The 16,209-nt window shown below is 39.3% G+C and overlaps 1 protein-coding gene across 1 annotated transcript in view; it reads left to right on the forward strand.

Moving 5' to 3' along the window:
• The window catches only part of dnmt1 (DNA (cytosine-5-)-methyltransferase 1), a 72,223-nt gene extending 56,283 nt beyond the window's left edge, over positions 1–15,940 (forward strand). The window contains exons 26-34 of the mRNA XM_072248550.1: positions 890–1,172; positions 2,070–2,211; positions 5,101–5,267; positions 8,145–8,322; positions 9,033–9,228; positions 11,011–11,174; positions 12,028–12,144; positions 14,381–14,468; positions 15,573–15,940. Of these exons, the coding sequence (XP_072104651.1) occupies positions 890–1,172; positions 2,070–2,211; positions 5,101–5,267; positions 8,145–8,322; positions 9,033–9,228; positions 11,011–11,174; positions 12,028–12,144; positions 14,381–14,468; positions 15,573–15,610 (1,373 nt within the window). The 3' untranslated portion in view covers positions 15,611–15,940. The remainder of the gene's footprint in view (positions 1–889; positions 1,173–2,069; positions 2,212–5,100; positions 5,268–8,144; positions 8,323–9,032; positions 9,229–11,010; positions 11,175–12,027; positions 12,145–14,380; positions 14,469–15,572) is intronic.
• The last annotated feature ends 269 nt before the right edge of the window (positions 15,941–16,209 follow it).

Below are 16,209 nucleotides of genomic sequence, written 5' to 3' on the forward strand. Positions count from 1 at the left end.
TTCAGCAGGTATGTAATCACCACAGTTATCTAAGTAGTGAAATTCCAAAGTTGACTGCCCTCTTGGTGAGGACATTTTTTTTTACCTCAACCCTGATTGGCCTAAACACTCTGTTGCAACTTTGATCCCTGGTTTTAGACATCTCAACCAGAAGAAAGGCCAACAAAAATCTACCTTCCCAAGTTCCATAAGAATTTTTTTACACTTTATTGAGATCGTCTCTCATTCTCCTAATCTTGAGAATACAAGGGTTACCCTGAGTCATCTGTGTCTGTCTTTGTATGACAAATACACCATCCAGGAATCAGTCTGTTGAACTTTGGGTGCATTTTATATATTCCAAGTTTATTTTTTTTTCTATGGCCAACCAAACCTATGTACACAGTATTTCCAGATGTGGTCACATCATGGTTTTATATAATTGGAGCAAGATGTCTGCTCTTGTAATCATCCAGCAAAAAGGCCAACACACTTTTTCTGTTCCTAATTACTTGATGTACTTGGTCACTTATTTTGTATACTTCAGTCACATCGTTTTTTTTAAAAACTTTTGTTTAACCACATTATATTCCATTCTTCACACTCTTACCTATATTCAATTCTTTGCATTCTAATTGCACAGCACACTGCTGCCCAGTTTTAGATTGTAAATCTTAGTAGACCTGATAATTTGTAAAGCACCCTACCCCACACACTTGGATACTGAAAACAGGATTTAGAATAACTCAACCTGGAAATTAACATTGCTGAAGCCAATCAATGTATATGTGAACTTTTGCAGTTCAGCTCTTAAGTTACTGTGTGTAGAGTAAGTAAATGGCCACTTCATGTGCACTGATGTTCTTTAATCATAAAATACAGCATGAAAATAATTGTCCTTTGTGCACAGGTCTGTCAGAAACCCTTTGGGCCATTGAGATGTGGGATCCAGCAGCCCAAGCCTTCCGCTTGAACAATCCTGGTGCAACCGTCTTCACTGAGGACTGCAACGTTCTCTTGAAACTTGTCATGGCTGGGGAGAAGACCAACTCACTGGGACAGAAACTGCCACAAAAGGGCGATGTGGAATTGCTTTGTGGTGGCCCTCCGTGCCAGGGCTTTAGTGGAATGAATCGCTTCAATTCTCGCACATACTCTAAATTCAAGAATTCCCTTGTAGTCTCTTATCTCAGGTCAGTGTACTAGTTGATGGACCTATGTATATCTAATGGAACGTTTGTTTCAGTAATCTCCATTATTCATTGATTAACCAGTCAAGCAGATCAATGTAAATCATGGGTCGGTAGGCAGCACTCCTAGCAGAATCAGAAGTTGGGTTGGGGTCCCATTGTCCAGGCTCTTGACTTGTACAGTGCTGAGTTATTCCACTGATGGAAGCGTTGCTTTTCTGATGACACAATAAAGCTGAGACTCCCCCTCTGATCTCCAGGGATCCCACTGCACAATGTCTGTTGGCTAATATTTATTCCTTGCACTTCTGGCTGATATAATTTGCTGTTTGTTTGAAACTGCTGAGGAAATTGTTATACAGGTATTACACAATCACATTTTTAAAAAATTTATTAGATCCTGGGATCTCTTCAAAGGGGCAATAGAAATGACTTTTTATTAATTACAGAATGATGCACCTTATTTTGGTATATAAATCAATTGCAAGTTTTGGGCTATGTTTCTGAGGTCATAAATTATTTAAAGGATCAATTGGGAAAGTGTTTGCAAGGAAATGACTTCTAAGGCTCTTTTTCAACCTTGTACTCTGTTCTGGAAAGCTACAATGACTGGAGTATTAGTTGGATCAGATTTGATTTTGTAAAAAGAAAACTTGGTTGGTTGACTGTATTCTTGTTATTTAATACGTTGTTGAAGATATTATTGTCATCTTAGTTCCCCCACAGTGCAACCACTTCTGATAAAAAGAACTTGCTTGTTTTTGCCTAATTTTCAGAAATGGAAGCTAAGAGCTGACATATTTCTTTTCATCCTCCTTGGGTGATTACTGAGGTGGTTTACTTTCAGACTTGTTTCTTGTACTCAACTTTTAAAATCGCATTTATTTTTGCATCTTACAGCTATTGTGACTATTACCGGCCCAGGTTTTTCCTTCTGGAAAATGTGAGGAACTTTGTATCATTCAAGCGCTCTATGGTTTTGAAGCTAACTCTACGGTGTCTTGTGCGAATGGGCTACCAGTGCACGTTTGGTGTGCTGCAGGTGAGCTTCTCTTTTTCTGCCTATGTACTAGCAGAATGTTTTTTTTACAGAACCCATTCATACCCAGTAACTTAAATATGATGTTTCCCAGTGTGAGACTGTTAAATTACTGATTTTGCATTTCTGAAATTCCCTTGCGTGTACTGGACTAAAAAAAGTGAATTGAAAACATATGTTCTTGAATTATTCGGGTATTTGTCACTGAGTAAGATGATCTGTTTGATCTGGTGTGCTGTTTGACAAGGATTCCTATCACTGTGGTTATTGCACTTTCCTGTTGAGCTGCACTTCCACAGCGCCAGTGTTGCTCCTTCATTGGCGAGCCTAGAAAATAGCAAGACGCTTCTTGTCTGTCCAATGTTATGAGTATGTTCTAACACAAAATCAATAATTCTAATTCTAATTTTGGATACCATCTCTTCATGTGCATATTTGCCCATTGTGGTCAAGTGCTCTGGGACTGTGGGATCAAACCACATGCTAACAATTTAAATTAAATAATTAATTTAATTATTAATTAAATTAATAATTTAAGTGGATTCCAGTTAATCAGTGCTGTGCTTATTTGGAACAGGAGACTGTTGCCAAACAAGGTCTAACTGGCATCAGTTGCGAGTGTTGGTGTTATAAAGCAGAGCAGTGATTTTTGTCAATAATAGTTGGCAAGAGATCAACAGCAAGACAGTTCAGAACTGCTTTGCTCACTGCAGTTTCTAGTGGTCAGGCTTTGAGGAGTTTCAAGAATTGGCTGGGAGTGAAATAGAAATGATTTTACTACAAGTTAGGAATTTCAAATTTGAAGGTATCGACAGTCATCTTGAATGTTACAGTGAAAATCAATATCTAGAGGATACAGTCATTGATAACATTATATGAAGGCAGCCCATTATCGACACTGGATGTGTGTTGATTTTGTTCATTGTGTATATTGGATGAATTGCTCCATTGACAACTATCAGGAACTTGTACAGAGTTTTATAGTACTGTAATGCTATTGGTGTTTGTTTGTTCTGTATTTCATTTACATACAAATTTATTACTCAGTTTGTCTTTTTTTTATACCTTTTTATCTATTTCCATGAAACTTTGGCTAAGTGGACCAAAATGTACTGGTTCCAATGTGTCCCAATTAATGGAAATCCACTGTACACTAAAATAACTTTGTGACTTAATCACAATGTCACTGCGTCCATGAGACAACCAGATTGCTGTAAAATCCCATATTCATCAGTGCCTTAGGCTACGTCCACACTACGCCGGATAATTTTGAAAACGAAGCCTTTTCTCTTCGTTTTGACTCTCTGTCCACACTAAAATGGCGTTTTCATCCCCCGAAAATGGAGATTTTCAGAAACTGTCTCCAGAATGAATATATTTGAAAATGCCTAATGTCTGTTGCCGTGTGTACGGGGTAACCGGAGCTTTTTAAGACCGCTGTCATGACGTGCCAGAACAGATGGCAGCAGCCCAGCATTTCATTGTTTTCTTCTTATTATTATTACTACTTTATTGTCGCCAAACAATTGATACTAGAGCATACAATCATCACAGCGATATTTGATTCTGTGCTTCGCAGAACCTAACGATTTCAGAACAGACGGCAATGAGACTGAAGCCAGAAGAGTTAGAAATGTACTCACCAAATACTTTGACCCATAGCTTACTGAATAAATAAGTATTCTCACTTTGCCCTGTTTTCTGTCCTTGCTTGTGTGAAGATGGTTTACTTATTTATGCAAGTACTTTGACAATAGATGTGTAACAGCCTAATGTAACATTGTATGGAAATACGATAACACTGATGCAGACATGTTTTATATATTTAACAAGGTGCTTTATTAATGCAACAGAGTTAGTCAGTTTTTCAATGTTCGTCGTCAGCCGGGTCATACTGTCCGTGAACCCCCTGTTGGTTGCCTCCATACACTCCAGTATTTGTTTTTTTTTAGTTTTAAGTCCTCCTGCACGAGAGCCATGAGCAATTCCTTTTAAGTTTTTCTACTCTGTAACTGGACAAATGCGCACCAAGTATACTGTTTCTTCTTTGCTTGTTTTCTGTGTGTCCTGCGCATGCCCAGTAGGAGGAGATTTGCCCAAATAGCCGTCTAATGTGGACAGTGATATTTTGCAAAACGCTTAGTGTGGACACCTGTCATTTTTACTCGAAACCAGCGTTTTCAAAATTATCCGGCGTAGTGTGGACTAGCCTTAGTAAAAGAAATCTGACATTCTTGGCTGGTCTGACCCATTAATGTGCTTGATTTTTAATTGCCTTTGAAATCACCCAACAAGCTAATTAACTCCGTGGCAATTAGGGATGGACAATAAATTCTGTCATCCTGTGAATGAATGTACAGGGGCTCCTCGGGTTACAAATGAGGTATGAAAACTGTCTTAACACACATTCTCCCATACACTTCTAAAGCATTTTTCAAGCCAGTGATAAAATGTTTCAGGTGATCATTAATGACTGGAAGCAGTACATGTTCCATTCGCTTAATTATGGGTAACAATAATAATTATTCATCGATTTTAATATGAATTGTAGTAAGTACTTTAGAATGAGATGTTGCTCACTATAAAGAAATACAGAAAAATCAGATTACAGACTGCTGAATCCTTGGATAACCTGGGGGCTGTCTAATCCTTGAGATGCTTAAAAGTGGGGATCTTACCCATGTCTATGTTTACAGACCCTGCCTGTCCTTGTTATTCTGAGTAGTTCTTTTTATATTGTGTAGCAGCTTGACTCCTGTGGAATAGGAGGGTGTGGGTTAATCCCCTCTCTGAATACAATTGTTGAAGCTCGGTGATGCTGAGCGTTTTAGAAGTTCTCAATAATTAAACTGCTTCTCTTTGACCTCTCCCTAATGTTTTTTATTTGATCAGGCTGGTCAGTATGGAGTTGCCCAGACCCGTCGGAGAGCTATCGTTCTGGCCGCTGCCCCTGGAGAAAAGCTGCCACTCTTCCCAGAACCTTTGCATGTATTTGCTCCAAGAGCCTGCCAGCTCAGTGTTGCAGTGGATGATAAGAAGTTTGTCAGCAACATTACCAGGTAAAATCATGTCATCTCTAAAGAGACATCTTGTTTCACATCTCTTTAATCCATGCACCCCCTGCCTGCTCACCCATAGGTCATGGTTCATCAACTGCTCAATGGAATTCTTATTGAATGTGATGAGTTTTCTTACCTATCCGGTAAGGCAGTGAATTCCAGACCCCCCCCGCCCCCCCCCATAATTCTCTGAACAAGATGATTTTTTTCTGTTTCTTCTACAGGCGATATTAATCTATGGCCTTGGTTACTGACACCTCTTTAGGCTCTTGTGATCTTACATACATCCATTTAATCCTCCTTATAGTTGTTTCTATTCCAAAGTAGTCATATCCAATTTAGTTAACCTTTCTAAACTTCTCCAGCCCTGACCACATCCTCTGCACTCTCTAATATGTACTCTGCTGAATCTTTGTTCATTTGGCCATTACTGTTCCCCTCTCAAAGATGCTGCTACTTGCTCTTAAATTACCTTTAGTGGTACTCGCCTTTCATTTACTACTCCAACAAGCCAATTTTTATTCATCTTGATGGTGAACATTAAAGGCAGTTCAACTGCACTTAGTTAGGTGCGACTTATCAATGCACACTTTTTCAGTAGGGGGTTAACTGGCAGACATAAAAAAGGGCAAACGTGTTCTGCTTTTCAATAAGATGGTTGTTCTGATCTTTGGCATCAACACTACTTCTTACACAGAGCCCACAAACCCTGAATTCACTATAGTTTAAAAATCTTAGGCTTGAATACATTTAATATCTGAGATTTAACCTTAGGTTTTCATCCCCTCTCACCACTACCCATCGGTGTAAATAACTCTTATGCTATTAACCCACCTCAATTTCTTTTCATAAGATAACCTTGCATTCTTCCAACCTGCTGACTCCTTTAGCCTTGAACCAGACAGGATAACTTCACTCAACATCACTTGCCCTCATCACTTAATTGTTCCCACAACCTATTGTCTCAGTTTCAAGGAGTCTTCATCTCGTGTTCTTGACAGTTATTGCTTATTATTTATTTTGTTTCTCCTTTTTTGCACATTGTTTGTTGTCAGCCCTGTTGGGTTCATGAATTCTATTGTGTTTCTTGTATTTACTGTGATTGCCAGCAAAAAAATTAATCACTCAGGGTGGTATATGATAACCTACAGTGCATGTACAAAGTATTGGCCCCCTTGGAAATAAGTTTTCATGATCTTATTGTTTTACTACATTGAATCACAGTGGCTTTTTGACACTGATCAAACAGAAAAGAGTTGTGTCAGTGAAAACAGATCTCTACAAAGTGATTTAAATTAATTACAAATATAAAGCACAAAATAATTGCATAAGTATTCACTCCTCTTTGTCAGTATTTAGCAGCAATTATAGTCTTGAGTCTGTGTGGATGGGTCTCTATCAGCCTTACACATCTGGACACTGCAATTTTTCCCCATTCTTTTACAAAACTGCTCAAGCTCTGTCAGATTGCAGGGGGATCGTGAATAAACAGTCCTTATCAAATCCAGCCAGAAATTTGCAATGGGATTTTGGTTTGAACTCTGACTCAGCCACTTCAGGACAATAACTTTATTGTTTTTAAAACCCCTGTAGCTTTGGCTTTATGCTTGGGGTCAGTCTTGCTGGAAAACAAATCGTCCAAGTCACAGTTCTCTTGAAGGCTCCATCAGATTTTTCCTGTAATTTGCTGCATTCATTTTACCCTCTACCTTCACAAGCCTTCCAGGGCCTGCTGTAGTGAAGTATCTCCACAGTATGATGCAGCCATCACCATGCATCACAGGAGTGGTGTGTTTTTGATGATGTGTGGTGTTTGGCTTATGCAAAACATAGCATTTAGTCTGATGGCTAAAAAGCTCAATTTCGGTTTCATCAGACCATGGAACATTCTTCCAGCTGACCTCAGAGTCTCCCACATGCCTTGCAACAAACCAACCGAGATTTCATGTGAGTTTTTTCAATAGCGGCTTTGTCTTTACCACTCTCCCATAAACCTGTGTCTGGTGAAGCACCTGAGCAACAATTGTATGTGCAGTCTCTCCCATCTTAGCCATTGAATCCTGTAACTCCAAAGTTATCGGTGGTGGCCTTCCTCACTAGTCACCTTCTTGCATGGACACTCGGTTTTTGAGGACGGCCTGCTCTAGGCAGATCTACAGCTGTGCCATGTTCTTTTCATTTCTTGATGATTGATTTAACTGTACTGCAAGGGATATTCAGTGACTTGGAAATGTTCTAGTGTTCAGCTCCTGACTTGTGCTTTTCAATAACCTTTTCACGAAGTTGCTTGGAGTGTTCTTTTGACTTCACGCCAGGATACTGACTCACCAGCAGTTGGATCGTGCAGATCCAGGTGTATTTTTACTACAATCAATTGAAACACCTTGACTGCACACAGGTGATCTCCATTTAACTAATTATGTGACTTACACTTCAACATGAAGAGTCTTTTTCTGTTGATCAGTCTCAAAAAAAGCCAAATTAAATCCACAGTGATTCAGTGTTGTAATATATTAAAACATAAAAACTTCCAGTGGGGTGGTGAGTACTTATTATAGGCACTGTGCAAACTAAGATAATTTACTTTGAACTTTAAAAAAGGAAATGTAATCTTTTAGAAAATGCAATATATTTGAACAACTTCTATTCTGCAAATATGTAACATCACATTATTACCTCCTGGAACTCCTATTGTACGATTCACTGTCTCTTGGCTGAAGATGATTGATTTTAACCTTGGATGCTAGTTGCACCTGAGATCTTGTGATTTGAAGGGTCCAGTACCAGGCCATATGATGCAGATACCAAATGAACTGTGGGAGCTTTATCTAATATTATAGCTGATGTGAAATGACATTAGAAATTAATCTTTCACAGGACGAAGTCTGCTCCATACAGAACCATCACTGTAAGAGATACTATGTCTGATTTGCCTGAAATTCGCAATGGGGCATCAGCGTTGGAAATCTCGTACAATGGAGAACCGCAGTCCTGGTTTCAGCGGCAGATTCGGGGCACACAATACCAGCCCATTCTGCGGGACCATATCTGTAAGGTAGGAGGGCTTTATACAATCTCAGTAGTTTCCTGCAGGATTAGTATCACTTACAGAAGCTTGCAATCTTTGTTGGCCAGGCACAAGTTGGAAGTGAAGTCTGGGCCAACAGCTAAAATCAATTCAGCTTTGTTTATCTCCAGATTTTTCATCATCTTCAGTCTTTACCAGTGTGACTAACTCACAAACGTTTTGTGTAATTGTAACTTGCACTGTTGCCTCCAAGACTGAAGGTGTGGTTTCAGTTTTAATTTTTGAGCACAAATACGGGCTAATGTCCTGGTGCAATGTTGAGGGAGTTCTTTTTGGATAAAACATCAGAGTCCATGGTGCTAATATTTATTTGTCAACTATAAAATATTATCTGATGACTATTACATTTGTAGGGAGCTCTGACTGCAAACTAGCTGCTGTATTTGTCATTACACATTAATGAAGTTTCAAATGTCTTTCCTTGAATGCAAAGGGTATTCTGAAAGATGCTGTAGAAATATTGGTCTGTCCTTAATATATATTTTTCATATTTGTATATTCACACAATTATGAAGCCAAGTAATTCTCTGGCTTCATTGACTTCAGTCATTTCTCATGCCAAATTTCTGAAGGCCTCTCCTATCACTATATGTAAACTGTTCGGATTATTCTTTCTTTCTTCACCACCACCACCCACTCCCCAACCTAATCCCCATTTTTCCCCTCCCCCTCTACAGGATATGAGTGCCTTGGTTGCAGGCAGAATGCGTCACATTCCCCTTGCCCCAGGGTCTGACTGGCGTGACCTTCCAAATATTGAGGTGCGGCTCTCCGATGGCACCATGACGAAAAAGCTGAGGTACACTCATCGTGACAAAAAGAACGGACATAGCAGCACAGGTGCTGTACGTGGAGTTTGCTCTTGCGCAGAAGGTTAGTGGAGAAAGTACTTCATGGAGATGGTTGTTTCCATATACATTTGTGTACCTTTGTACAGTACCGCTTTAAGAAAGAAGGAATAAAGAGAGGTGACAAATCAACCAGTCTAGCAAGCATCAAAATCCCTAAAGGTGCCCAGACAAGGTAACAAACACAAAGAAGAGGATTATGATGCTTACTTTCAAATCTATGTACCATATCTGGAATATTAAATTCATAGCTCCATGATTCAAGAAGGATGGCAAGAACCTGGGAAGGGTGCAGAGATTTTATAGAATGAGATTGTTGTGTGGAGATACAAGGATCATTATTGAGCAGTGTTAGGGGAAGATTTGGTAGCTGAAAATCTTGAGGGGTTTTAATGGGAGTAATCCTATTTTCCTTTTTGGTGAAGATAAGGATGAATGTTTGACAAAGCAAAGTTCGCAGTAGAATAAAATGAATAGACACTGAGGGTCCTGTTCCCAAAATTGAGGGACTGAAAGAGTTAAATTTGCATAGCTCTGAAATACTGGCTGAGAATGAGTTGTGAAAAGGTCGAGTTGGCTCAGGCTACAGATTATTGGAGAAAGTATTCCATCAGTGGAGAAATGGGAAAGAAAAGAACTGAATACCACAATTTTAAAAAAACTATACAACATCTATTTCATCAAATATAATTAAAATTTGTATACCAAGCCAAAGAATTAATTGCTAGTAGCAGTAAAGTGTTAAATTTGGTAAAGAGATGGGTTCTTCAGTAGAAAAAGTGTCGTTTAGGATTTAGTGGGGGAGCTGACTGAAAGATAAAAATGAGATTGTGATTTTTAACATGGGTGTTGGATAGATAAATGAGTTTGGGGGATTGGACAAGGAAGAACTTGGAAGTGCTTTGTTGATCAGAATATGAAGCAGCTTTAATTTAACAGAAGGTCAGGTAATTATTGGGACTAAACAAGCCTTTTGACAGTGGATTGGAGTGGGGATAGAGCTGGACTTCTGTGGACATTGAGTAAACAAGCCTTTGTAATGGAGATTTACAAACATAATTGATAATATAGTTATGTGGCCTTGGTAAGATTACAGCTGGATACTGCTCTTTGCTGTGGAATTTGTGCCACTCTGGGAAAGAGTCAGCCACCTAGTACTGTGATTTGGAGAAATATGTTCTGATAGTGTGAAATTTTTAAATTCTCCACTCAAGTTCTCAAGCTATGGAGCATATTCAAGGAATGAATAGAATTCTAGATTGTTCCTGAACCAGTTACATTGTTTAATTAAAATTTTGGCCAATCCAATATCTAAATTCCCCTTTCAATATTAAAGGCCACAAGAGACAATTATTTGTAATGTTCTTGTAGGGAAGGGTACACGGCTCTGGATCGAATAGCACTTGACAGCCTGGTCACCCAGGGATGACCAATGCGAATCAGAGCTCCAAAACGTTAAGTGTCTATGCATGGGCTTACCTGGGAGATTAGACAGAAGCAAGGTTAACAAGAACAGTTTTTTGAAAACCAACTAACATGTCATGGACTTAATTTTTTTAGATTTTATAATTGTGGCATCTTTATTAACATGTGAAAGATGCAAAGTTTGGTCAATTTATCTTCCAGGAGAACGTGCTTAGATTTAAATTTACCATTAACCTGTTCTTGGCTATCACATTACTGATGTTATGGCTAATTTTAATGGGATTTTTTTTGACATCACAAATGTTGAGACGACTGTCCCTATCATCAAGTTCAGGAAGAATTTTGGAACAGAATAATTTATAGCTGCTGTTTTGGTTTGTAGGTAAGCAATGTGATCCAGCTGACAGACAGTTCAACACACTCATTCCATGGTGTTTGCCCCATACTGGGAACAGGCACAATCACTGGGCTGGCCTGTACGGTCGGCTGGAATGGGATGGATTTTTCAGCACAACTGTCACTAATCCTGAGCCGATGGGGAAACAGGTAAGATGGCTCAACAGGATAGTAAATGAAATTAACAAACTATTGTTGCCACGCTAAGTGTGAGGGAGCTACTCAAGGAAGATTTAGAGTTTGGGAAAAGAATAGACGGTGTGTTAAGCTGGGCTGGTTTGTATGTAACATGACACTGGTGTTGTTTGGGCTATTGTTTAGAAAGTCTCAGTTTGGAATGCAACCGTTATGGTTTATTTACACCGCACTAGCTAATTTGTTACACGTAATTCACAATGGCATCAGTCTCCTCATGAACACTTTGTGATCTCCCGCTTGACTTTTTTTTGTTGCCTGTTCATTTTCTTCATTAAAGCCAGGGGCCGTTGTAAAGACCAGAAAATTCTTGGATTTGTTGTCTGACATTGACTGGGTTGTTGTAGTTGGAATGTGAGTTCAGGGGGAAGGCAATAGCTAGTATAGTATTCTATTTGATGTCAACTGCCTCCTGCTAAAATGTGGGGGGACTGTTGCTAAAAGGGGAATAGACGTGGCTATTTTTTTTAAAAGTAACTCAAGGAAAAGACAGCTATTTATTTCCTCTACATAGATGCTGCCTGGCTTCCTGAACTCTTCCAGTATCTACAGAATCTTGTGTTAAGGCAGCTATTTAGTCCCTTTATCTGAAATCCATTAATAATTTTCATATCAAAAATCCATCATTCTTTGATCCAACAAATGATGAGGAATAACTTTTTGGTGAAAAGTTTATTGTATGGGCTCTCATGCTAAAGATTGCTGGGAGATTTATTTTACAGGCACAAAGCAACCTCATGAGGGGCAATCAGAAGGGACAAGTGTATAAATTGTATTTACTAAGATATCTAATGTTGCATGTTTTTAGGGTCGTGTTCTGCACCCTGAGCAGCACCGTGTGGTGAGTGTACGAGAGTGTGCACGTTCCCAGGGATTCCCAGATACGTACAGGCTTTTTGGGAACGTCTTAGACAAACACAGACAGGTGCGTGTTGCTGATTCTTTCTTTCATTCTGTCTGTTTGAAAAAGACCATAAGACACAGGAGCAGAATTGGGCCGTCTGCTCCGCTATTCAATCATGGCTGATCCTTTTTTCTGTGTCTTCCTCAACCTCAGTTCCTGGCCTTCTCCCTGTAATCTTTGATGCCATGACCAATCAAGAACCTATCAATTTCTGCCTTAAATACACCCAACAACTTGGCCTCCACAGCTACATGTGGCAACAAATTCACCACCCTTTGGCTAAAGAAATTTTCCGCATGTTTTCAAAGGGCTACTCTCACGTCCTATACTCTCCCACCATGGGGAACATCCTTTCCACATCTACTCTGTCTAGGCCTTTCAACATTCGAAAGGTTTCAATGAGATCCCTACCCCGCTCCCCCCCCCACCAACCAATGCCTTATAAAGCCTCAGCATCACATCCTTGCTCTTGTATTCCAGACCTCTTGAAACGAATGCTAACATGGTATTTGCCTTCCTCACCACCGACTCAACCTGCAAGTTAACCTTCAGGGTGTTCTGCACAAGGACTCCCAAGTCCCTCTGCATTTTCTCCCCGTTTACAAAATTGTCCGCTCATTTATTTCTACTACCAAAGTGCCTAACCGTGCATTTTCCAACATTGTATTTTATTTACCACTTTCTTACCCATTCTCCTGATCTGTCTTAAGTTCTTCTGCATCCTACCTGTTTCCTCAACACTACCTGCCCCCCACCAATCTTCGTATCATCTGCAAACCTGACAACAAAGCCATCTATCTCATCATCTAAAATCATTTGTATACAGCATAAAAAGTGGTCCTAACACTGACCTCTGCGGAACACCTTGTCACAGGCAGCCAACCAGAAAAGAAAATTTTATTCCCACTCACTACCTCCTGCCAATCAGCCAGTACTCTAACTATGCCAGTAACTTTCCTATAATACCATGGGCTTTTGGTAAGCAGCCTCATGTGTGGCACCTTGTCACAGTACAAATATACAACATCCACTGCTTCCCCTTTATCTATCCGACTTGTAATCTCCTCAAAGAATCTTAACAGGTTTGTCAGGCAGGATTTTCCCTGAAGGAAACTTTGCCCTATCTTGTCCTGTGTCACCAAGTACTCCATCAGCTCATCCTTAACAATGGACACTAACATCTTCCCAACCACTGAGGTCAGGCCAACTGGGCTATAATTTCTTTTCAGCTGCCTTCCTCCTTTCTTAAAGAGAGGATTAATGTTTACAATTTTCCAGTCCTCTGGCACCATGCCGAGTCCAATGATTTTTGAAAGATCATTTCTAATGCCACCACAATCTCTAACACTATCTCTTTCAGAACTCTAGGGTGTAGTTCCTCTGGTCCGGGTGACTTATGTACTTTTAGGTCCTTCAGCTTTTTGAGCACCTTCTCTCTTGTGTGACTGCACACACTTCACTTCCTTCACACACTGCAATATCAGGCATACTGCTAGTGTCTTCCACAGTGAAGACTGACACAAAATACTCACTTAGTTCAGCAGCCATCTCCTTGTCCCCCGTTATTATTTTTCCTGCCTCATTTTCTAATGGTCCTTTTTCCAGTTTGATATTATTTTGCTAGCTTGCTTTTATATTTCATCTTTTCCCTTCTAATGATTTTTTTAAAGTTGTTCTCTGTAGTTTTTTAAAATCGTCCCAATCCTCTGTCTTCCCACTAATTTTTGCTTTGTTGTATGCCCTTTCTCTTGCTTTTACAATTGCTTTGACTTAGCTTGTCAGCCACAGTTATACTATTTTTACCACTTGAGTATTTCTTCATTTTTGGAATACACATATCCTGCACCTTCCTCATTTTTCCCAGAAACGCATGCCATTGCTGCCCTGCAAGCTCCCTAATTACCTCCAGTTCAATACATAACACCCAATCCAGTATAGCAGATCCCCTAGTAGGCTCAACGACAATCTTTTCTAAAAAGCCATCTCTTAAGCATTCAACAAACTCACTCTCTTGCGATCCATTACCAACCTGATTTTCCCAATCGACCTGCATGTTAAAATCTCCCATAACGTTGCCCTTTTGACCGGCCTTTGGTTCATTGGTGAACCAAAAGGTGGATGTGTTAAATAACCAAGACATTCTTCGCCTGGCAGATCTGTTGAAATACTGTTTACTTAAGAGTCTAGTTTTACTGACACCTCTTTCAGAAACTTCCTCACCAAGGTCCTATATAATTACTGTTTTTAAAATTGACAGGTTGGCAATGCAGTACCACCTCCTCTGGCTAAAGCTATCGGACTGGAAATTAAAATCTGTGCACTTGAAAGGAAGAAAGGGAACACAGGTAAATGAGGTGGAATTTGAAAATGTACAACTATTTTATAACTTGCCTTCAAATCCTTTTGGGCTTCTATTCTCTATTTATTAATTATTTGGAAATTGCTGCTGGCAAGCCCAGCATTTATTTCGTAGTCATGACTGCCATTGTGGAAGTGAATGTGAGCTGTCTGCTTGCTGAATAGGGTGGTCCAGGACTTGAAATGCAGCAATAATCTAGGACCAGTATATACTTCTGAATCAGGATGGTGTTTGGGGTGCTAATCAGTTATGTTAAAATTGGACTACTGCCCCATAAGAAAAAATTTTTAAAAATTGTTATGGTAACAGCTGTATAGATCTCCAGCAAGGTTTCATGGGTTGAATTTTTACCTATGATAAGTGGAAGAGGTTTTCTGTCCATTTCTGGTTCATCACATCCTTTAGTATCATTCGAAAAATACATTATGTACCATTGTCATGAGATGAGGCATTTATTGCCAAGAGGATTGTGGTGAGATCTCTTGAACCCTTGTAGTTTTGCAATGAATCTTTGGCCAGGGCTGGGAGTAGGATTTATGGATATAGCTCTAGTTGAAGTGAAGTTGTGTGCAACTAGGGAGGAATAATTTCTATCTCAAGTTCTGACTTCTGAATCAGGTACTTAGAACTCCAGTATTAAACATTCAGCTCCATTTTGGTGATGCGTGGATGTTATTTGTCTAATGGCATTGGTTAATCAATGTAATCTAGAGGAATTCATGTGGAATCTTGTGCTTAGGTGCTAACTCAACAACCACTCTGGACTTTTGAGTTTTTGCATTATCGACATTTTAGGACTGTCAATAACAAAGTAACTGTACACACTTCTACAAATATACCCAAAAGTTTCACGGATGTTGCCTTTGTCTCTACAGTGCCAGGGGAAACTGATCCTACTTCCCTTCAGTATTCCTTGCTATTCAGAAATATCTTCTATAAATGTGTGTCATGTCAGAAGTTGTACTTTTGAAACTGGATTTCTCATTTGAATACTGAACAAGATTTTCCAGTGTGAAGTGACCAGTTGTTTTGATTGGGGCATAATGCTGGATTAGTTACAAAATTCAATACCCTGCTACTCTTCCAACAGAGACCATCAAACTCGAGACTATGGACACAAGCGACTGATAGATCTTCAACTTGAGATCTTCGTGCACTACATTCGAGGGCAGGAGGAAGGAAAGATGGGATTCCTGTGACTGTTCGATGAACCAATGTCCCTTTTTAACTGGCTGATGTGAAGCAGCCACTGAAGATGTAATATTGTTTTTAGTTCATGAATATTTTCTCTTGATTGTGCAGTGCTGTCATGCATTGTGGATTTTAATGTGGTTTTTAAATGCACAGTATTTGAATAATTGCCCACTTTCTGCAGTGGTAATTCATATGTTTAATAAACTTGTAGTTTTATATGTTGTAATATTTCAATAAATATCTTGAGTGGAATGATGTGCTGAATACCTATTCAGTTTGATTGTTCTTTTTGTTCCCCCTTTGGTCTCAAATAGCAATTGCACAGAAGTAATTATCTAGTTATTTATGATGCAAATATTTAAACATCTCTAAATGCCTCTTAGTGACTTGCAGGGAAACAGCTGAGAAATTAGCCACAATGGATCAGGAAACTAAGTTTAAGGGTGGCTGATTTCCTGGAAGACAGTAAACCACTTGTTTTCAATAACAAAATTGTGGTCACTATTTTCATTCCAGATTAGTGACTAAGAAAT

The sequence above is a fragment of the Mobula birostris genome, chromosome 32 (assembly GCF_030028105.1).
Source record: "Mobula birostris isolate sMobBir1 chromosome 32, sMobBir1.hap1, whole genome shotgun sequence".
Classification (NCBI taxonomy): domain Eukaryota; kingdom Metazoa; phylum Chordata; class Chondrichthyes; order Myliobatiformes; family Myliobatidae; genus Mobula; species Mobula birostris.